General features: G+C 41.0%; 1 protein-coding gene across 1 annotated transcript in view; it reads right to left on the reverse strand.

Moving 5' to 3' along the window:
- The window catches only part of LOC124594989 (serine/threonine-protein kinase ATR), a 353,179-nt gene that overhangs the window by 161,385 nt on the left and 167,701 nt on the right, over positions 1-24,093 (reverse strand). Inside the window, exons 17-20 of the mRNA XM_047133527.1 lie at positions 17,400-17,528; positions 13,511-13,761; positions 3,703-3,924; positions 2,215-2,386 (exon numbers count right to left, since the gene is read on the reverse strand). Of these exons, the coding sequence (XP_046989483.1) occupies positions 2,215-2,386; positions 3,703-3,924; positions 13,511-13,761; positions 17,400-17,528 (774 nt within the window). The remainder of the gene's footprint in view (positions 1-2,214; positions 2,387-3,702; positions 3,925-13,510; positions 13,762-17,399; positions 17,529-24,093) is intronic.

The raw sequence follows: 24,093 nt of genomic DNA on the forward strand, positions 1-24,093 counted from the left end.
TAATCCATGTAACTCCTGGCTGTGGGGCTATCTGAAAAATGTATTCAGTGTTCCAACAGCAAACATAGCTGCATTGTAGGCACGCATTGCACAACACATTCTGAACGTGAGCCCGGAAACACTAAGATCAGTTGTGGAATATGTTGATTATTGATTTCAACTTGATGCAGAAAATGGTGGACAGCACATTGAACATGTTTTGGGTCAGTCACACGGAAACTAATAATCCGATTTGATTCTGATTTATGCTTTTAATGCAGTTTTTGGTCTCAGGACAATTAAAAACCGAGGTGAATGGTGTTTTTTATGTGGTTTTTGACCTCAGGATAATTAAAAGCCAATGTGATTGATGCTTTTTATGCGGTTTTTGGCATCAGGGCAATTAAAAACCGATGTGATTGATGCTTTTTATGCAGTTTTTGGCCTCAGGACAATCAAAAAGCAATGTGATTGATGCTTTTTGTGTGGTTTTTGGCCTCGCGACAATTAAAAACTGATTTGAGTGATGCTTTATATAGAATTTTTGGCCTCAGGACAATTAAAAACTGATTTGAGTGATGCTTTATATGCAATTGTTGGCCTCAGGACAAATAAAAACAATTTTTCCCATCTGACGAGATATGACCTTGCCATGGTGCATGGGTGATTGATGCTTTTTATGCAGTTTTTGGCATCAGGGCAATTAAAAACCGATGTGATTGATGCTTTTTATGCAGTTTTTGGCCTCAGGACAATCAAAAAGCAATGTGATTGATGCTTTTTGTGTGGTTTTTGGCCTCGGGACAATTAAAAACTGATTTTAGTGACGCTTTATATGCAGTTTTTGGCCTCAGGACAATTAAAAACAATTTTTCCCATCCAACCAGATATGACCTTGCCGTGGTGCATGGCCTTACGTAACTAAGAGTGCCACCCCCGTACACCCATGAACACTGAGTAGTACAATTTGTTTAACATCAAACATACACCTTTGACATTGTTGTACGACTCATTTTTCATTTGTAGTCGACCACTATAAAATTTTGATGCTTACAGCGCCATATATAGCTATATTTTGTAACTATTTATTTTTCTTCTGCCATACGTTTTCCCTCTTCTCCAATAATATTCCGTTGCAATTTGATGTCATTCTGACCAGTGGTGTTATTTCTACAGCAGTTTGAAAGTTTAACTTCAATTATAATCACCCTGTACATTATGAAAGCACTGCTGAACAGCTCTTGGGGGTGAACACATAATTTACTGCAGTAATAAGTTCTGGTATCTTCCTTCTTATTGATTCCAATAACAGGTGTACCTGAACACCATGTCCTTCAGTATCATTTGAAAATGGCTACACAACCAAAACTCTGCAGTAATGGTGAATACATAACAAAAGGGCATTTTAATTGTACTAATAAAAGCTAGTGCAGCAGATTGTCATCATTCAGTAAGATCATTATAATATTTGAGTGCCTTATATTAATTTGTTGATTTTTTTCTGAACTCGTTCCGCTTACATCCCTCATTTACACATATGTGTATAAACAGAATACATACACAGAGTGTCTCTCCTAAGAATCATTAGCTGTATTTTCTTTGATGTTTCTGCAGATATTTACAATTTCGTTCTTGCAGTCAGCCAAAACAAGTAGTGGTCATTACATCTTTCATAAACTGCCCAGAGTTGACAGAAGGTATTGGTTTGTGCCCTGTTACAAACAACATGATTTTTAAAGTGCCATTTTACATGCCTATTCAATAGAGTAGTCGCAGAATACTCTAGCGCGATATTAGTTTTATTGCTACGTATTAACAGGGGCAGTAAAATTCGAAGAATAAGCAGTACTCCAAAGCAACAGGACTGCCCTAGTCTGTGCTGACTGCTACTGCCAAGCATGCTGCACTATTGAGTTGGTGGTGGATTGCTTCTTATTCTTAGTGTTTTACAGTTCCTGTCAATATGCATCAATAAAACAAATATCACACCAGACTAATCGGGGACCGCTCTATCAAATAGGCACGTAACGTCCCACTTTAAAAATAATTTTCTTTGTAACGGGAACCAAACTCACACTTTCTGTCGACAATGGGTGTCACATGAAAGGTGTAATGAGCACTTGTTTGGACTGACTCCCGTCACAAATTGCAAAAATTACCCATAGGAGAGAGACCTGTATAAGTAGATAAAACATAAAATAACTTAAAAATACATTTACAATATAATACATTTACCTCAATGATACTGCGATCAACTTTCTCTTTTGCAACAACTGCTTCATTTACATTTGTTCTACTTTGGTGTATAAATGATTTCAAATTCCTCAGCCCTTCAAGCCTTACATCTATTATTTCATGGCTGGCATAAGCTACTCGTTCACGAAGCATCACAGTAAAATCATCAGATCTGTAAAATGATAACATGAACTGATGAGTCCTAATGATTATAATGTACATTGTTTTGACTAGGCCGTGTATCCAAAATTGCTAAAAATTTCAGCAGTATTTTACAGGTATTATATATTTCCATTAATGATAACTATTTTCATCACAAATTTTTAATTTTACTTTAAATATCAGCATCAATGGAAGACTGTTCCTATTCTCTTTTGCACGGTTTAAGCCAACTCCCAATGTAGCCATGCTCCACATTAATTACAGCTCCTGAAAAATCTTGTGCTACCTTTCTAGTACAGATGTCATTCTGTAAGTTGTTGATCAAAGCACCTGATCTGAAGGAAGTATAAACATCTCAGGGACAACTGATCTTGTAGAAGAATTTAACAAATGGGAACGATGATTTCAGATGGGACACATTTTGGAGTTTGATCCTTTCATTAGCCTTCACAAATGTCATTACAATGTTATGCTGATCAACATTTCTACATCCAAACAGAACTCAAATGTTTGACAGTGGATGCCATTCCTCAATCAGTTACAAGGTGTACACAATTCAATTTGTTTCCAACCTAGTAAATATCTTTGGGTAATGTGGTCCAAGCTATATGTGTAAATAAACGACGCAACGCTACAACTTCAGTCAGTTTGTTCACTTGGGAAATGGCCAATGAGTATATGGCTGAAATATCAGTGGAAGAAATGAAGCTGCTATAGCACACACTTTAAACCAAATAACTCAGTTATTGGGTCAAGAAAACAAAAAATGCACAACAATAAACAAATTGTTTGCAACTACTAAGAATAATATGAGTAAATATTTAAGCAGCGTAACTGTTGGGAGTTGGAAGTTGGGGGTGGAGGAGGGGGATGGGGGTGGAAAAAGGGAAGTACCTCACTGAAGAAAACATCATGGACGAAATTTTAAAAAAGAATTAAAACTTCAAGGAAGGTGCACATTATCCTAATTCCTTAAAAAAGTGCTACTACATTCCAATATATCCAAGTGACCTGTTGAACCTCTAATGCTTCAACTTAAATACAAGTGGATGTGTACATGTTAAACTTTTTTCAAATTTCCCAAGTGAAGTGTGTCTTTAAGTAGAGTTACAGAACATTGCCTTATGACACTCTTAAATACAATCTCACATTATGCAGAAAAGAATTTTAATTGTTATAACAAACTACAAATAGTTTAGGAAATAGATTATTGCTATAAGAAAAGTAATGAATAAATTTAACATCATTAACAGAAACAAATTTTCAAAACTATAATTTAAGGTTTAGCAAGATGGATGTTTCTTTTGGGTTGACTCCATCACTAACCTGTTCCTATTAGAAAACTTCTTCACTGCTTCATGGACAAATTTCAGATCTTGTCTGTCAGGCACAAAATATAAATCTCTAAAGCTCTGCCACAAATCATCCTGTCTTTCTATTATGAGATACCGGAAAATGGTAAGTACTTCTTGTGGTAAAGTGTCCAGAAGTGGCAGAAGAGAGATGAAAACAGTGCTCAAAAGTGCTCCTAAGGCAGCAGCATCCAAACTAGAACATAAAATTCAATATACTGTAAAGCATCCGTGTAAAAACACAGTACAAATAACAAACTGTCTCAGAGTTCAACAGTCAGGCGAAAAAAAATTCTATACAAATAATTAGCATTGTATTATTCCTTATTCCTGAAATATACTATCTTCACACACTGGGCATCATGACAGTTTCTAAAATGTGCACAGAGTTCAAGGTGTAAGAGTATTGGTAAAACTCAATAGCCTCCAGCTTTGGATGTCTGAACTCACCACTCCAGTTCGTAGCCATGAGAAAGATAGGAGAAGGGTAGATATTTTTGGGGTTTTCAACCTTCTGACTATTACTAGCCTTAACTTCAACTTTTTTTCATGTCTCATGTGAGAGTGCCTGAACTCCTTAGTTGGTCTGTACACAGTTTCCTGAGGAGTAAAACTGTTGGAGATGTCTGGATTAAAGATAGCAAACTTGCAGCTTTTCCTAAACAGTTGACTGATTTTGGTGGGTTTTCTTACTGTTCAGTCACTCACCCTATCCTTAAAAACATTGCTGCTAACAGTAGTTCTTGACTGCTACAGCTCTGTTTGTAGTACTGTCAGATCAGAAGTAAGTTTTAAAACCAACTGCTGCTTTTCTAATCGTGTAGTGATGAGCATAACTACTACAGTGCCGATGGTTAGCCACAACTCCAGTCTAGCTTACCGCTTCACATAACCCAATATGAAAAAACCTAGGCAGTCTTCACACTGTCAACCATTTCTTGCTGCTCTGTGGCAGTTTGCACATTTTTCCACTGCAACAATATTTTTAAAACAATTCAAGCATGACTATAATTTTAGTCCATGTATGAGATCACAAGAAAACTTGCAACAGTTTATAGGAGATTGCATGAACTATGCTGAAGCATAAGCCAATTCCCAAACTAAATATCCAGCCTAGAAGTGTGCAGACGAGCCACCTGCAAAATTTTGCACCTGAATGCTAAAACTAATGCTAGCGTAGCATTCCAAAATGCAGCTGTTTGCCATAGTAGTGAGCTGTGTTTCCAAACACCATGGCACAATGCTGTGCTTTGATAGGATAGCCACAGCCACCTATGTGATATGGAGGAGGCTCCTGTCACACTACAGCCTGCCAAACTGACAATAAACGCTCCCCACTCCATCATTAACAGCACTTGTTCTTGCACTTCCAACTACGGCTGACACCATGACTGTCTCCATGGCATCCAATGGTCCAATGTGGGGCCAAATCGCTTCATCCTCACCGAGTAGACATCAGCTAGGTGAAGCTGCCTGTCAATGAACTGCCAGCTAGACCTTATAGTTCCAGGTCTCAAGCCAGTGCTGCTAAGTGGAAGACACTTTTAGGATGCCATCATCTGACACTCCGGGAGATCAGCTAGCAGCATTTGCAGCGGTTGTTCAAAGCTGCATAATCTCACAGGCTGCTGACCTGACGTCATCCTCGCACCAGCAAGGACACTTCACTGGCCCCTGCTATTCCACTGTAACAGCAACCTGCTGCCTCAGCATACAAACATGCTGCTACGGGGTCATAAATGCTGCTGGTGTGTTATGCTGAGGTAGCATGACACTGCCTTGACAACCCTATCTGCCATCTTGACACAGACATTGATCTCTTGTATGGAAGTTATGCTGAATAAAGAACACTGATACTGAGGGAGCTTTCCCGATTACATGTTCACCATGGTATTGGACACTCTTATCCCACAGTTCCCACCAACATCATTCTAGGCAGAAGCGGACACACTAGCCAGTAGAAGTCATTCATTCATGCTAGCAACACCATTACAGTGGTGGCATCATTGGTAACATTGCTTTGTTTCTGTATCAGAAGAGGCAGTACCAAGGGGTGAATTCATGGAGCAATGATCTGCAGCTTCATTTTAACATGGTGAGTGGAGATTAACTGTGGTGTCACCGCCAGACACCACACTTGCTAGGTGGTAGATTAAATCGGCCGCGGTCCATTTAGTACATGTCGGACCCGCGTGTCGCCACTGTGTGATCACAGACCTAGCGCCACCACAAGGCAGGTCTCGTGATACGAACAAGCACTCGCCCCAGTTGGACGGACGACCTAGCTAGCGACTAGATGTACGAAGCCTTTCTCTCTCATTAGCCGAGAGACAGAATAGCCTTCAGCTAAGTTAATGGCTACGAACTAGCAAGGCGCCATTAGCCTTACCTACTTTGAGAGTTATAGTATAAATGTCTCAAGAAGAACGCTGTATTCATCACATAATAAAAGTTAAGTATAAAGCAGCTACGTACTTTTCTTGCTACCATTCAATAGTTATCCTGTTCCAGAATTGACGCCAGTCGGCGTGTGTGTACGCGTGCCTTTCTTTCAATCGGCTACCTCAAGTGGCGTAACAGTCTTGTTGCGTCACTACAGATTGGTGACGAGTCTACAAAGGATCTTGTGTTTTACTTTGCCCTAATTTATTTGTGTCATGGCTTCGCCACATTCTCCAGATGTACTGTCCGAATTTTATCGCTTGCAGAATCAGCAGACGCAAGCGTTATTGGATGCTCTTGGACAGCTCGTCCAGGGTCAACGTGCGCTGCACACCGATGCGGCCGCCGCCGCTTCATCGCTACCGCAGCCACAACATGCTGTTGCACCTCAATTCCGACCCTTTGATGCAACCCACGAGTCCTGGCAAGAGTGGTCCCGTCAATTCGCCTTCCATCTCGCCGCCTACAGAATTCAAGGTAATGAGCGGCAGCCGTTTTTGCTTTCTTGTGTCGGTGTGTCCACCTACCGTGTGATAGTGAAATTGTTTCCCCGACGCGACGTAGCAACTCTGTCCTACGAGGAAATTTTGTCTGCTTTAGATGCCTATTTCAAAGAAACAGTTAATGTGGTTGCAAAACGGTATACGTTCTTTCGTACAAAACATACGGCCGGTCAAACTAATAGGGAGTGGGTAGCAACATTGCAAGGACTTACTAGGGAGTGTTCTTTTGACTGTGACAGTGGTCTTTCTTATTCAGATACAATGGTGCGTGATGCAATTGCACAGAACGTTTCTGATGTTCGCATACGGGAGCAAATATTGAAACTAGTTAATCCCTCCCTTCAACAAGTGATAGACATATTGGATAGACAAGACACACTTGACTGTGCTCAGGAATCTTTTGACACTTCGCCAGCAGTGTGTAACATTAACCGGCCCGCTGGACGCGCTGCGCGACCCGGTAACCGGGCCTCGCGCAATTCGACTCAGCTGCCGCCGCGCTCTAAGCCACGTGTGCCGCGCCAGCACACAAATGCAGTGAAATCATGCCCGCGGTGTGCTACTAGACATTCGCGTGAACATTGCCCGTCACGCCTAGCTATTTGCTTCTTCTGCAATCGGAAAGGACATGTTCAAAGTGTTTGCCAGAAAAAGCTCAGATCAGATACTCTTAATCATTCCAGGCCCTTTGCTTCGCGCCGGAATCGAACCAAGGACACTTGGGCTCGTGGACCTTCGCCCATGGACATTCATGTAGTTAATTCCACTTCGTCCAGTGACACTTTCTCTAACAGTGACTGTGTTCGTCCCACAAACAGTGTGCGTCGACGTCGCCGGAAATCACGTCAATTAGCAAGTGATTCTGTACCAGTGTCTGTTCAAATTGCACAAACCAGTCGCTCTTGTCGTCAGCAGGACAATAAACTTTTTGTAGATTTGGACTTTCATGGCAAGGTCATACTATTCCAGCTCGATACCGGAGCTGCTGTTTCATTGCTCAATCACGACACGTACAAACAACTGGGCAAACCTCCGTGCCGCAAATGTTAAGCTAACCACATTTTCAGGACAGAAAATTCCTGTGTTAGGACAGTGCAGCCTTCTTGCAACATACAAGGGACAAACAAAACTTGTGTCATTTTACGTTCTTCGTTCTTCTACTGCAGTGAACTTGTTTGGTTTAGATTTATTTCAGTTGTTTCACATGTCTATTGTACATCAGGTCCTATCAGTGAATCAGACTGTGTCTACAGACAGTGTTTCTCGGCTATGTGATGAATTTGCAGACATTTTTGCACCGGGCCTTGGTTGTGCTAAGAACTATGAAGCACATTTGAAACTGAAAGTAAACGCGCAACCGAAATTTTTCAGAGCGCGCAATGTTCCCCTCGCAATGTGAAACAGCTACAGAGTGTGTTGGGTAAAATTAACTATTATCATCAATTTGTGCGCAATGCCTCTTCCATTTCAGCTCCGCTTCATCGCTTACGCCGTAAAGCTGTTCCGTTCGTCTGGACGACGGAATGTGTACGCGCCTTTCGCCAGTTGAAATCGGCGTTGCTTTCAAATACTTGCCTCACGCCTTTCGATCCCCAGAAACCCCTTTTGTTGATGGTAGATGCATCCACAAAGTTGGCTCCCATGATCGCCCTATTGCCTTTGCGTCCAAATTGCTCTCGTCTGCGCAAAGAAATTACTCGCAGATAGAGAAAGAAGCTTTGGCTCTCGTGTTTGGTGTTACTAAGTTCCATGATTTCTTGTATGGTCGTCACTTCACCATCATCACAGACCACAAACCTTTGACATCGCTTTTTCATCCGAACAAGCCTGTGCCTCCGCGTACAGCGCAGAAATTCATTCGCTGGTCTATTTTCCTCTCGCAGTACCGCTACGATATCTTGTATCGGTCCACTGCTATGCACGGCAACGCTGATGTGTTGTCCCGTTTGCCGGATGCTGAGGATAAAGCATTCGATTCTTCCGAACTTGCTTGCCTGTTCATTGATTCGGAAACCGATGAAGTGGTCGAATCGTTTCCGATTGATTTTCGTCGTGTAGCTACAGCCACAGCTGCTGACCCTGTCCTTGCTACTGTTTTACGTTTTGTTGCTACGCAATGGCCTTTGTCAAAGTCTCGGATCGAGGATCCGTTGGTTCGCCGATTTTTTGCTCACAAGGAGAGACTTTTTGTTCGACGTGGTGTCTTGTTGTTGCGTTCTGATAATGATCAGTCAAGAGTCGTGGTCCCACGTTCGTTACAGTCCTCTGTCTTACGGCTTCTTCACCAAGGACATTAGGGTATAGTGCGAACGAAACAACTAGCTCGTCAGCACTGCACTTGGTTCGGAATCGATGCTGCGATTACGAATATGTGTTCTTCTTGCATGGCGTGTGCCGAACAACACTCCGCACCGCCGCGGAAAGTCTTTGCATGGCCGAAAGCCACTTCCCCTTGGCAACGCTTGCACATTGATTTTGCTGGTCCATTCTGGAATGCTCGATGGTTGGTTCTGGTCGACGCCTTCAGTAATTTTCCTTTTGTTGTCCGGATGTCTTCCACGACGTCCTCCGCCACCATCAAAGCGTTGTCTGCTATCTTTTGTATTGAAGGTCTTCCGCAGACTATTGTTTCCGACAATGGCCCACAATTCATGTCCGCAGAATTTCAGTCATTCTGCCAGGCCAATGGTATTCAACATCTGACATCCGCGCCGTTTTCGCCTCAGTCAAACGGTGCCGCTGAACGATTGGTCCGGACTTTCAAGTCACAGATGTTGAAATTGAAAGAGTCGCATTCTCGGGAGGACGCATTGTTGCTCTTTTTGTCTTCGTATCGCTCTCAGCCCCGAGATGGTCACTCGCCGGCTGAGTTGCTCCACGGTCGTCCTCATCGCACCTTGTTGTCTTTGCTGCATCCGCCGCATCAGGTTCCTTTGCAGTGGCAGACTCCTGCTTTTGCTCCAGGCGACGTTGTATTTTATCGCAACTATCGAGGTTCACGGCGTTGGCTCGCAGGGCGCATTCTTCGCTGCCTCGGCCGCGCGATGTATTTGGTTTTGGGGGCCTCTGGTGAGGTGCGTCGGCATCTCAATCAGCTGCGCCTCTGTTGTCGCACGGGTTCTGCCGCTCCCCGTCTGCTTTCAGCGACGGTGCCGTCCGGTCAGCGCCCTGGGGACCCATCTACTGGCTCGCCTCATCCCCAGGTGTTACCGACGATGCCTTCCATTTTGCCCCATGGCGACGCGACGCCGCCGCCGGTCCTCCGGCCGGCGCCGCCCGCATTCGACGCTTCGCTGCAGCCGCCAAGCGCCTCCCAGGGTCACGCGCCGCCGATCGCTTCCCGTGACCAGCTGTCCTCCGCCATGGAACTCTTGCCCGCTCCGGACCACATGATGTCATCGCGTGTCGGCTACCCCGACGCAATGGAGGTCGACCCTTCGGCCCCTCCTCTCTCTTTACGGGCGCATACACCGCATGTTGACGTGCACCCTGGACTAGGTTTTCAGGTGTTTCCTAGCTCCCCTCGGACCGAATGGCCGGGTGCGGGTGGCACAGCCTCGCCTGTTGTTAGGCTCCCCACCTCATCGCATACGTCAACATGGGGTCTTCCCCACGGCGGGCGGAAGCCTTATCTCACGACCGTTCGCCGATTTGCGGGGGAGGAATGTGGTGTCACCGCCAGACACCACACTTGCTAGGTGGTAGATTAAATCGGCCGCGGTCCATTTAGTACATGTCGGACCCGCGTGTCGCCACTGTGTGATCGCAGACCTAGCGCCACCACAAGGCAGGTCTCGTGATACGAACAAGCACTCGCCCCAGTTGGACGGACGACCTAGCTAGCGACTAGATGTACGAAGCCTTTCTCTCTCATTAGCCGAGAGACAGAATAGCCTTCAGCTAAGTTAATGGCTACGAACTAGCAAGGCGCCATTAGCCTTACCTACTTTGAGAGTTATAGTATAAATGTCTCAAGAAGAACGCTGTATTCATCACATAATAAAAGTTAAGTATAAAGCAGCTACGTACTTTTCTTGCTACCATTCAATAGTTATCCTGTTCCAGAATTGACGCCAGTCGGCGTGTGTGTACGCGTGCCTTTCTTTCAATCGGCTACCTCAAGTGGCGTAACAGTCTTGTTACGTCACTACATTAACTATTATGTCATTTGATAGGATTGAACAAACCAAGTCTAAGTGGGTGGACTGGAGCACTGGACAGGAAGTTCGAGTGTTAAAAGGGGATGTTGTCAGTGAATTAAGTTATTTTAAAGATGGAAACAGATGGCAGCTTGTGCCCAGTTAGGTGTATGCAATGTAACTTCTTGTAGCATAGTACATCATGCACCCAGTCATCACTCGATTTATTTCAAGTGTACAAGGCCTGAACAATATGCCATGGAGTGTAGGGAATGCTCTTGGTTAGAGCTCGGACGTAAGAATCAGGTGTATTCCGTGTCAAGAAATGTGACTGTGATATCAATGTTAGTTCCTTTCATAGTAACATAGGCTATGTAATGGACAGACTGGAGGTAGACAAGGTTACCACTACAGATATGGTCCACACCTCGTTAAATCAGATTGTACAATTGCAGGCAGACAATGTGGAGTTGTGCAGGCATTTAGATGTCAGTAAGAGGGGACCCATCCTTGTTGTGACCTTGTGAGCTTTCCCAGTACAACAAGTCTTGAAGTCTCTCTGGGTTTACTGCCAGATCCTAAAATCAGATTGATTCATTATTTTGGTGATCCAGCTGTATGTCACCTTCAGGATAATGCTGCCACTGCGGCTGACTCCTGCTGAAAACTAATGTCACAGTTGCAAAGTGTCTGTACTGAACATGGTACATGCGCCTCCCATCACAGTTGCTGCTCTCCAAGATTGGGAAAGTAGCGCTACCCTTAGAAGAACACGAGGGCAACAATACAAGGTGTACAACTTTGCTTCCGCCATTTGCCGATAGGTGGCGACAACGGTAAATAGTGGTCGAAAGAAACAAATCGCAGACGTCAGGCAGTTAGCTTGGACCTCGGTCAACATAACCTCATTCAAACATTAGTCGATTTATGTCTGCATCATAAAGTTGTTCTTGATTGAAAATGTCAGTTTACGAGCCTGCAGTTTGTAACAGTCACATACTTACAAGATTTCACATAATGTCATGGAAATATTTTAAAACTAACATTATTATAAGACCATTAATAATTTTAGTTTGTATGCACTCACAACACATCTTGTAGACTATAATATTCAATTAAAATTGCATGCTCTAGAGGGCATCCAGTCTGAAGAAAGACACACTGTAGAAAATATTTCAAATTAGGTATAGGGTTCTCTCTCTCTCTCTCTCTCTCTCTCTCTCTCTCTCATTTTGAAGAAGTTACATTTAATACCTGTTTATGTTATTTTGAGAGCACAGCTAACCAGCATTATTGGTGTCTTTGTTTAGAGTAGAACATTGACATATCGTCATTAAAAACTTACAAGGTCCAGGTAAGCTACTGGCAAGATCATATCCTGATTACATTACAGAACAACAAGCAGCTACAACAACAACAAAACAACAACAACTACTTCAATGTCAACACTGCATAACAAACAGTGTTAACAAAAATTGCTCTAGGCTCATTGTGCTGCAACTAACTGAAACAATTCTGTATCAGGTAAAGTATCTCCAACGGAATTGTATCTGAACTTTATTCCATTTAACATTATTTGGATTGTATGCAAGTCAGGATCCCATACCATGAAGTCCTTGATGAACAATTTCAAGGCTACTGGACTGGACACAGTTCAGCAACACATCTAGTCCCCATCAAAATGGCCATCACATAGCCTGGATGTTAACATCCCATACAACTCATTATGGGGAATAATGAAGCCCCAATTTATCATTGTCGTAGAAAACTAATGAAGAATTATGATTGGGTTTGAGGAAATCTTTCAAAGCTTACTTCCCAAGATACTCTGCAAGATCTCAAGGAGGATATGGAGACACACACATCTCTGTGTAAGGCATGATGGCACAAGCACAAATATACTGATTACATAGTTTTTATGTGTAAGTACCCTAATATATTGTAAAAATAACATTTTGGCATATGCGTACAGGGACTTTCAGACACAATGTACAGGAGAGACTTTCCAATGTGGAAGGGATAGTAGGTATTGAAGTGGAGTTACTGTTGATCAAAAATACGGTTTAAATGGATTGAAGTTTTTATGTAGCCATCAGAGAGGTGGAAGTCGCTATCCCAAAAGCTGGCACACTGAGCTCAAGACCAGGTGAAATAGATACATGAAAAGTCTAAGGCTGTGATGAAATGAGGACAATGAGTATTGGTCTTGAGTCCAGATTATGAACATTCCTCAATGAACCCAGATCTGAAAATGGGTTGAGGATCTCAGGTGCCTTGGAGGGGTGCAACTTTGTGGGCCACAAAAGGTTTCATATGCCATACTTAGGAAGTAGCATTACAGATTAATGTTGAAAGTCTTCATATATGAATTAACATATTCATATGAAAAAGGGAGGGGGGGGGGGGGGGGAGAGAAAGGGGAGAGGGGACCCAAGACACAGAATTTCACCAGTGGATTCACTGCGCATTATTGAATGTGTAAAACAAACTTTATCAAAATAGTAAGTACTGGCAGAAAACATTACATAACATTAGTAACCTGTTCTTCAGGTACAAATATATGATACTCATTGAGTTCATCTTTCTCTAGTAACCTGAAAATAAAAGATGATGTTCCTCTTGACGACATACATCTCTCTCATAATAACCGATTATTTCACTCAATTACCAACTAACTTTAATAGTAATAAGTTAGTACCAATGAACATATGCATCCCACGCTGCAACAGTCAGCTCCGGGAAATTGCTATAATTAAGCCTCAGGGCAATTCGCAGGCTTGTAAGCACTTTGAAGCGAGCTAATGTAATATACTTTGTTCCCATTAGTCTAATAAGCATGGGTAAAGACTGCAGTGCTTTCTTTTTTTCTGTATCAGAAACATGTTCTGCTGCCAAACTATTGTCCAAGTAAATGAGCACCCCAAGAAAACGAGGCTGTAAGAAATCTGCCTGAAAAATAGAACAGAGCACAGAATATTATGAACAGCAAAGACAATAATATCATTTGGTGAAAGTCAATGGGGGAAAATGGAGAAATGTGATTTCAAATTGAGCAAACTTGGCAGTAATGAATCAAATAAACGTATAAATAACATATTTTACAAAAATGTTTTGTGAAGTTGTTGACAGTTAAGGCAAGCTGAAAGTAAACACAGCTTATAATAAAGTTAATTTCTTCAAAAATTAAATATATGCAAAGTAATCAATTGCAGTGTGTATAAAAATGTCAACCAAAGTAATGAGTTTTATAAATCAGTGACCACATTAAAATACCAAGTAGTAGCATAAACCTGAAGTGAATACTTGCTCTGAAATTTGTATTCTTTGTTAGAAGTCTGTGGAACATTATCCACTTACTGTCTCAGTTTATAACTTACCCCGAGATTGTAAACTGTAAAAATAAGGCCATCTTCACATCAGTTTCCCATGTTTTTCTTTTCCCAGTGTGGCTTTTTGTGAACGTATCCAAAATGTTTTATATTGTAAAATTTCGTTTCACAATGGTATGTTGGAAACTGTTATACAGTAAAACCTGCACAAAACAGAATCGCAACGGACTAAAGCAATTTTCCAAATTCAACAAGATTCCCAACTACACAAAACTCACTAGGCTACATAAAATTCGTCGGGTATCATGCATAAAAGCATAAATTTGGAACTATGCATGTATTTACCTTCACTCTTGCACAGTAGGTGTTCTTTTGCTGTGTACTGTACCACAGAACACTACATTAACACACTAACTGATAAATAATATGGCATTTCTGTATTTTTACTCCAACTTTAAATATGTTTATTGCTGTATGAACGTATACACTATTCCAATGTTTATTTGCTTTACATTTCACTTTTTTCGCCACACATCAAGGAGGGAAACCTGTTTGAATTTTCTGTTCAAAATTGTTTTTCTATGCAGTTTTTTGCACTATGCAATTGTTCCAACAGCTTGGGAAATTTTGTGTGTGCTGCAAAGTGCTTAACATTGTTTAGGCATGCAACAGCTTCTTCATGCATATTAATTTTGCTAGGAGCATCATTTTGCTCTTCTTCTTCTTCCTCCTTTCTTTCTTCCTGATGATCTTCTGCATTGCAAATTTCTATTCAGTCTGTTGCTGAAGTAAAAGTGGAGTGAGTGAACAGAAGTCATCACTTCAAATGTAGTCACCTGCACTACATCAAATATTTCACATTTTAATTAATTCTGCAACTGCTGCTGCATTTTCTTGGGCTGCGATAGCCCCAGAAGTGTCTTGTTCTTGACCTCTAAATCCACTTTGTTGAAGCACTTGGTAAAAGTTTCAGCTTTTATGTCTTACTGCCAAGTCAATCCAATCTACTGCATCCAGAACAGAAACTGACTATGCAAGAGCAAATGCACTTCCAGCTTCTTCAGTCTAATAATAAGAGACTGCACCAATAATCACCAATATTGGAAACTTCAGTTGTATGTTAAGTCCTCGGTCCATGGGTTGTGAGAGGCTGGTAGAACCTGAGGGGAACGAAGTCAATTTCACATTTGGTAACTTGACACTGCTGGCAGGTTGCATTGTCTAGAAAAAGGAAAACTTGGCAACTTTCTTTCTTTTCATTTTGGCATTAAAGACCACAGCCCTTTTTCCATAAGATTACCCACCACTTATGCCTTTTTGTTGCTTCGCCATGTAGCTAAAAGCTTACTGTTGTCAATGTTTTTGAAATAATGCAGTTTTGCCGGCTTTCCAAAAACCCGTGGCTTCCCCATTTCACCTAACATATTTCCACATAGCAATACTGTGAGTCTTTCCTCGGATGTTTTTCTGCCAGTGCACTTTTATCTTCAAATTACTAGAGATTTCGCAGGCAGCGCGCAATTAAACAGTCCTGTTTCATCAGCACTGAACACATCTTTCGGGTCATAATTCACAATTATGTTCTACAGTATTGTCTTCCATTCCATTGCTGCACTTTCCTGCACATTCTTATCTTACCCACACACTTCATTCCATACAACATTGTGCCTAGCTTTGAAACTGTCCAGCCATCCTGTGGACGGATTAAACACCATGTTTCCAAAATCTTTAGTGACTTTCAGAGTCTCACTCTGCAACATAGGTCCAGACAAAGGTAAGTTTTTTGCCTGCGCACTTATGAACCATTCCCACACTATCTTGTTAATTTCTTCATTTCCTCTCTTCTTCACCTTTCTTTTCATTTTCCCATGCCCTTTCATCCACTCGCCTCACAGTATCATAAACTTGTGTCTTGCCACATTTTAAACACAAAATTATTTCGCACACAGAGAGTTTGTCTTTCTTTTTTGCCTCAATTAACTTAATCTTTTTGTTACTAGTTAGTGGCACACACTGTTTGTTCAACATCATGTGATCACTTAAAGTGCTACTAGTTAACTGAAACTGGCAAAAAATAACGTAGGTAGTGCATTTCTTTGGAATGCTTGACCTTTCCGGGTAAACCTATTGTGTAACAGGACACTATCCACCTCTTCCGCTGAGCAGATTGCAGAAGCGTGTTCGCAGGTGGACAACAATGCCCCAGCGTGCGGCCGCACATCAGTAATAATGGAAAAAGAGAAACAGCAACAAACAGAGCGCTCACAAATGAACCATGCCATCTGATGTACCGACACTGGAAGTAACTTCTTTGCTGTTGCACAGAGCACCATGGTTTTACCTCCACACCCTCACTGTTGCACTGAACGTCTTTTCTCGGTTTTGCTCCGCTTAACAGCATTGTCAGGGCTTTGTGTTAAAAGTAGCATCCTTGTAGAGTCCTGAATAACTAAAGTATACTGTGATACAGTAGTACAGTATAAGCTATTTTCCACATTATACAATGAATTATTAATTAAATCTTAAAATCTGCATTCCATTACTACATTAGGCACATTCCACTTTACACCAAAAATTAGCATACAGAAGTGTATTGAATGTGTAGGGGCTGAAATATTTGCATGGTTCGGACAGGTTTTTGAATTACACATTTCCAATTTGATCTATATGTGTAAAAAGGTTGTGTAGGTAATCAGTATCAACAGGAATTTGACAGACATCGTTTCTTTCATACCAGTGAAATGTCCACATTCTTCTACTATTTATAAACATATTTAATGAAACAATAGAAACTCCAGGTTGGAATATAACACTACATGGAAAAAATAGATTGCCACTCACCGTAAATATGACATGTCGAGTTGCATAAACGCACAACGAAACGATCCTTACACATTAGCTTTTGGCCACAGCCTCCATCAGAAAAGGAAACACACACAGATTCATTCACACAAGCACATATGACTGCCACTCCGGCAGCTCAGGCCAGAATGCGACTGTCATGCAGAACAGAAGCAGCAACCTGGAGGGCAGCAGGGGGGGAGGGGTGGTGCGGGGGGGGGGGGGGGGGGGGGGGGGGCTCAGCAGGTTACGGGTGAGGGGGACAGAAGATTAATGTCTGGTAGAACGTAAAGGGACTAGACTGACAAGAGTTGTAGCATCAAAAATTCACCATTACAGTGAGTAGCAATCTTTTCCTATGCTGTTAACATTTTTAACACTAATTATCAGTGTCAATTTAGAAAGAAATTCACTTACAATACTTTCAAGAGGCATATCCTTCGAACCACCTTTGTACACAGGATCCATCATAGCCAAATATCGAAGTGAGTCAAGAACTTTCTTCTGATTGCTTGCATATTCTAGTATCAACAAATTATGTATAACCTAAAATGTAATATGAAAATTAGTGGCAATGTAAAATTTGAATTGTGATACTAATGTCACAGAAACAAAACAAATAATGAACACTCCTGTTAAGAAAACTTTTTTGCAGTTCACACATTTTACAGATACCATATTGTGAGCCATCTTACAGCCACAGTTGTAAACATGCACAAAATCCTTACTTAAACAAACTGGGATCCCAACTTTTTCCATGGGTATCTATTGAGTTTTTGCTCTCTCTTTTACTTCCACTAAGGAGACTTTACTATCCACTTATCCTTAGCACATAGTTCCATTAATTTTAAAAAACAACTCTACGTTTGTACAGAGAATGACAAATATGTTAGCAGCCCTTTTTTCCCTTCAAAGTTTAGAAAATGTAGCAATAGAGTTTGTATGAACTGTTGCTTTAATGGTGGTGACGTGTCTGCAACAATTAATAATGGCCCAGAGAAACAAAGAATTAAACAATCTAAAACTAATAGCTAATAAATGCATACATACTGATGAATGTTCTGCTTCCCCACAGGTATAAACAGAGACTTTTAACACTGTATACTGTGAGCCTAATAATTGCCCAACACAAGGGAATGCCTCTTTAGATAATGTTATAGTTAATTTCTCAAGAGACCCATACAATAGAAGATAAACATTTTACCGATCATGATGATCTACTACTCACATACAACTGTGCAGAGCCAGATAATGATTATGTGACTGCAAATAATACGCCAAGCACAATATGCGTTAGAGGTCAGAAAGAGAAAAGTATTAAGTTATTCACTGCCTTAGAAATGCAAACTGGGACTTTATTTATGAATATGACGCAGATAAATCACCTGTTGAAACACTCTTTAATAATTTCTTTAAGAGATATATTGATGTATAATACAGGGTGTTACATAAAGGTACGGCCAAACTTTCAGGAAACATTCCTCACACACAAAGAAAGAAAATATGTTATGTGGACATGTGTCCGGAAACGCTTACTTTCCATATTAGAGCTCATTTTATTACTTCTCTTCAAATCACATTAATCATGAAATGGAAACACACAGCAACAGAACGTACCAGCATGACTTCAAACATTTTGTTACAGGAAATGTTCAAAGTGTCCTCCGTTAGCGAGGATACATGCATCTACCCTCCGTCGCATGGAATCCCTGATGCGCTGATGCAGCCCTGGAGAATGGCGTATTGTATCACAGCCGTCCACAATACGAGCACGAAGAGTCCCTACATTTGGTACCGGGGTTGCGTAGACAAGAGCTTTCAAATGCCCCCATAAATGAAAGTCAAGAGGGTTGAGGTCAGGAGAGCGTGGAGGCCATGGAATTGGTCCACCTCTACCAATCCATCGGTCACCGAATCTGTTGTTGAGAAGCATACGAACACTTCGACTGAAATGTGCAGGAGCCCCATCGTGCAGGAACCACATGTTGTGTCGTACTTGTAAAGGCACATGTTCTAGCAGCACAGGTAGAGTATCCCGTATAAAATCATGATGACATGCTCCATTGAGCGTAGGTGGAAGAACATGGGGCCCAATCAAGACATCACCAACAATGCCTGCCCAAACGTTCACAGAAAATCTGTGTTGATGACATGATTGCAAAATTGCATGCGGATTCTCGTCAGCCCACACATGTTGATTGTGAAAATTTACAATTTGATCACGTTGGAATGAAGCCTCATCTGTAAAGAGAACATTTGCACTGAAATGAGCATTGACACATTGTTGGATGAACCATTCGCAGAAGTGTACCCGTGGAGGCCAATCAGCTGCTGATAGTGCCTGCACATGCTGTACATGGTACAGAGACAACTGGTTCTCCCGTAGCACTCTCCATACAGTGACATGGTCAACGTTACCTTGTACAGCAGCAACTTCTCTGATGCTGACATTAGGGTTATCGTCAACTGCACGAAGAATTGCCTTGTCCATTGCAGGTGTCCTCGTCGTTCTAGGTCTTCCCCAGTCGCGAGCCATAGGCTGGAATGTTCCGTGCTCCCTAAGACGCTGATCAATTGCTTCGAACATCTTCCTGTCGGGACACCTTCGTTCTGGAAATCTGTCTCGATACAAACGTACCGTGCCATGGCTATTGCCCCGTGCTAATCCATACATCAAATGGGCATCTGCCAACTCCACATTTGTAAACATTGCACTGACTGCAAAACCACGTTCGTGATGAACACTAACCTGTTGATGCTACGTACTGATGTGCTTGATGCTAGTACTGTAGAGCAATGAGTCGCATGTCAACACAAGCACCGACGTCAACATTACCTGTACGTACTGACGAAACTGAAATGAGCTCTAACATGGAAATTAAGTGTTTCCAGACACATGTCCACATAACATCTTTTCTTTATTTGTGTGTGAGGAATGTTTCCTGAAAGTTTGGCCGTACCTTTTTGTAACACCCTGTATAAACGGGTAGATAGAAGACCTACTCACCAATCGGTGGCAGGGAAACGCGCACGCACGCACGCACGCACGCACGCACGCACGCACCCACCCACACAATCACACACACACAAAAGGATTTAAAGTTTAAAAACTTTTGGGGCCAGTGGCTCCTTCTTCTGGAATGAGATGAGAAGGAAAGACTGATTGTCTTTCTTCTCATCCCATCTGGTAAGTCTCCCCTAACTTGGGGTTCTGGGTGACTTTTCTGAATTGAGCCCCTTTCCCTAAACCTCTCCAGTCCTTTTCCTTCACCCCTCTTCCTTGCCCGTCAACTTTTGTGCCAGAAGAAGGTGCCACTGGATCTGAAAGCCTGTAAAATTTAAAATCTTTTGTGCTGCTGCTTGGTGAGTAGATTGTTTATCTATCCATTTATATTATATTATCAATAATTGATTATTTTTGTTGTTATATATTGGTTTATGGTATTCTTGCTCACCATTGAGAATAAACAGTTCTAAGCCAAGCAGAAAAGGTAAAAAGCTTAAATGGCACACCTGGGATCCTTGTTAGAATCAGGGTAAAGATGATTTCACTATACAAGGTGTATAAAAATAACTGCAAACATGACATTTCTTATAAAGCTCATCTGAAATGTGAAAAACATTATAAAGCTGAAATGAAACTTGCCCAAAAATTTCCTATAAAAATTACGTACAAGGAGCTCTGGACACATGTTCGGCTGCCTGGTATATCGTAACACAAGAATCCACTTCTACCCAAACTAAAGACTTTGCTTGAGCCAGAAGAGCTCAACAAATACTTTGCTACTAGAGGAAATAAATTAAGATCTAAAATTAACCAACCGGTATACTTGCTGATTAGCTTCCAAGAGGACAGGAAATCCAGTGGGATCTAGTCACACCCATTGATATAGCAAATGCTGTTTCAAAATTTTCTAACTTGAAAAGCACGGACTGCTACTAGCTACGTAGCTGTACAGTAAAAATGACAATACTCTTTATGTGGAAACCATTTGCTTTTATTATGAGTAAATGCCTTTAACTTGAAGTTTTCTCTCACCCAGTCAAAATTTCACAAGTTATACCTACATACAAAAAGAGCTCCCTGGGAACTAAAGGCCAGTGTCTATTGTTACAATCTTTTCCAAAATACCTGAAGCAATTTTTCACTTACAGCTTAGTAACTACTTTGTAAAACATAATCTTCTTTGTAGTAGACAGCAAGGTTTTTGACAAGGAAAAAAATAGCACTTCTGCAGTCCTTGGAGTTGTTAACTAGTCACTAACTGCATTTGAAAATAACAATGCAGTCTCTCGAGTTATGCAATTTGAGTACGGCTTTTGACTGTATTCCCTATGACATATTACTAGCCAAAATACAGTATTATGGAATAAATTACACAGTATTAGAAACAATTAATTCTTATCTAAATAATATGAGGCAATTTGTCCAAATTCAAAATAGGCATTCTTCCCTGAAGACAGTCACATCTGGTGTGCTTTAGGGCTCTATCCCCAGACCGTTCTTCTTCATTGTTGCAATCAACGATTTGCCACATTATGTTGGGCTTCAGTCTGTTATCTGCTTGTAACACCATTATTGATTGTGAGTAATTGGTACAGTGTAATTTTATTATGAAGTATTTATTCTGTAGAGTTAAGATCTTTGAATTGTTAGAGGGAAGTGGAAATTTGTGATATATACTTTGTAAATATTTAACAGTGTGTTTAAATAATGAAATTTTATAAAATATGTCTTTGGTAACAACAAAATTTTATGTAGAAAACTGGTTCATGCTTAGGGATCTTGTATTGTGAAATAGAAAAGACGTAGGGAATCTCCTCCATTACGAAAGAGGCTTGTCGTGCGACAAAATGTGGAAGTGGCGGTCAATCTGTGCGGTAAGAGAGAGAGAGCACACTAGGCAGTCAGTGGCCAGTAGTCGCACAGTCAATACCGCAGGTGCCACGTGAGGCATTCTGAAACCAAATCTATGATGGAATGGCCTCGGATGTGGTTCCGGCTGTAAAACAGTGCTCTCAAACTTGGAAAGTCTCTAAAGATGATGAATACATCGCCAAGAAGAATTAAATAGAGTTTAAAACTGCCAGGAGGAGGCCTGATAACCACCACGTGCTTGCCACCTCTATTGCGCCACTGCTTCATCTACTTTGGAAAACAGATATGTGTGCCAGTATAAACCAGTGTGCTTGTGTTGCTTTTCCAATAATAATTCAAGTGTTGCAAAATTTGTGTTTGAACTTTGAAACTGTCCTCTTCATGATACCAAACAGGGTCCTATCCTACAAGTGCTGGGACCGATGACCGTCGCAGTCTGGTCCCTTTAATCCCCCAAACCAACCAACCAACCTACAAGTGCTAAAGACTGAGTATCCTGTTTATGAAGAAATGCAAATTTGTTTCTATTTAAATATGCCTCAGTTTCAGTTTTAAAGTACATATAAGTTGCTAGTTAAATCATTTGTTTCATACATAAAGAGAGAGACACATTATTTTAACCTTGTTAAAAAGCTTTATTTCGCTTTGAATTGCTACTACTCTGGCTGTGCCAAATTTTAGTGCTAAAGAGTATAAATTTTGATAATTAAATCACTTGCTTACCAAGCAATGAAAAAGGCACATAATGATAAACCTAACAGAAATTTTACTTTACCTTGAATTTATTTCTGAAGCTAAATAAGAATATTGCTAGTGTAAATTGTTATAAAGCATTGAGGACAAAATAAACTTAAGTGGGGTTGTAACTCAGCATTTATGTGATGCAAATTGTTTCTGTAATGTGTGCGTAGTTGCTTATAAAGTAAGGGACAGTTTAAGGGCCCCACTTTAATCTTTGCTGGTAGGAAAAGATTAATTTCAATTCAGTTTTTGCCATTGAAATCTGGAACATTTCCACAGTAGAGTGCCACTTAATCTCGTGAGGTCTTTGAGAACATATTGTGCTGAATTAATTAAAGGTTGAATTAATTAAAGGTTGTGTGTGTTCACTGGACTTTACTAAGAAAGAATTTATGAAAGTCCCTTTTGCAAGAGTATATTTAAATCCACTGAAAGAATGTTTTCACATTATTATGCCTAATTAGGCTGGCGACCATTTATTATTTCATTTGATGAAACTTTATTGCTTTCATTTCTTACAAAATTAAAGTCTTTCTGCTTCCTACTAACTGCCATAGCATGAATTTCATGTTCAATACCCTCTATCCATTAGGTTAACACACGGTCAATTTCAAAATTCCTCCCAGAGGGTAACGCTACATCGTATGTTTAGATCACATTTGGCACAACGTACATACGTACAGGCATCATATGCTATGTGGACAACACAACTTAATCACCACAGACTGAGATAGGTTAAGGTTACGTCAGAAATCACAGGACACTCTCTACTTAACACAAAACTGGTTCCCATCCAATAAACTACAGTGCAACCCAGAGAAAACTCAAAAGGTGCTGCTCGGACTAGCTAAAGGCATAGAAACAAAAACTGTAAAATTGCCTGGAATACATATTCCAAACTAAACTGTATTAATTATGTCTGCAGAAAGATACCAAGGTTGTCCTATCTCATTTGGAAATTATCTAATCTAGTGAGAAATGTATATCTTAGGGTAACTTACTTTGGACTTTTTTAATCTCACATATCTTATGAGCTATTGTTATGGGGTCACTCACGTCATGTCAAGTGATGTATTATTGATTCAAAAAAAAAAGGTGCTAAGGATACAGTGTAAGGTTTGTCCAAGGGAGCACTGCTGCCATTTATTCACTAAGATCAAAATAATGACAGTGATAAAGTTTGATATCTATGTATCAGTGTTGTTGTTGTTGTGGTCTTCAGTCCTGAGACTGGTTTGATGCAGCTCTCCATGCTACTCTATCCTGTGCAAGCTTCTTCATCTCCCAGTACCTACTGCAATCTACATCCTTCTGAATCTGCTTAGTGTATTCATCTCTTGGTCTCCCTCTACGATTTTTACCCTCCACGCTGCCCTCCAATACTAAATTGGTGATCCCTTGATGCCTCAGAACATGTCCTACCAACCGATCCCGTCTTCTGGTCAAGTTGTGCCACAAACTTCTCTTCTCCCCAATCCTGTTCAATACTTC

Source organism: Schistocerca americana, chromosome 2 (assembly GCF_021461395.2).
Source record: "Schistocerca americana isolate TAMUIC-IGC-003095 chromosome 2, iqSchAmer2.1, whole genome shotgun sequence".
NCBI lineage: Eukaryota > Metazoa > Arthropoda > Insecta > Orthoptera > Acrididae > Schistocerca > Schistocerca americana.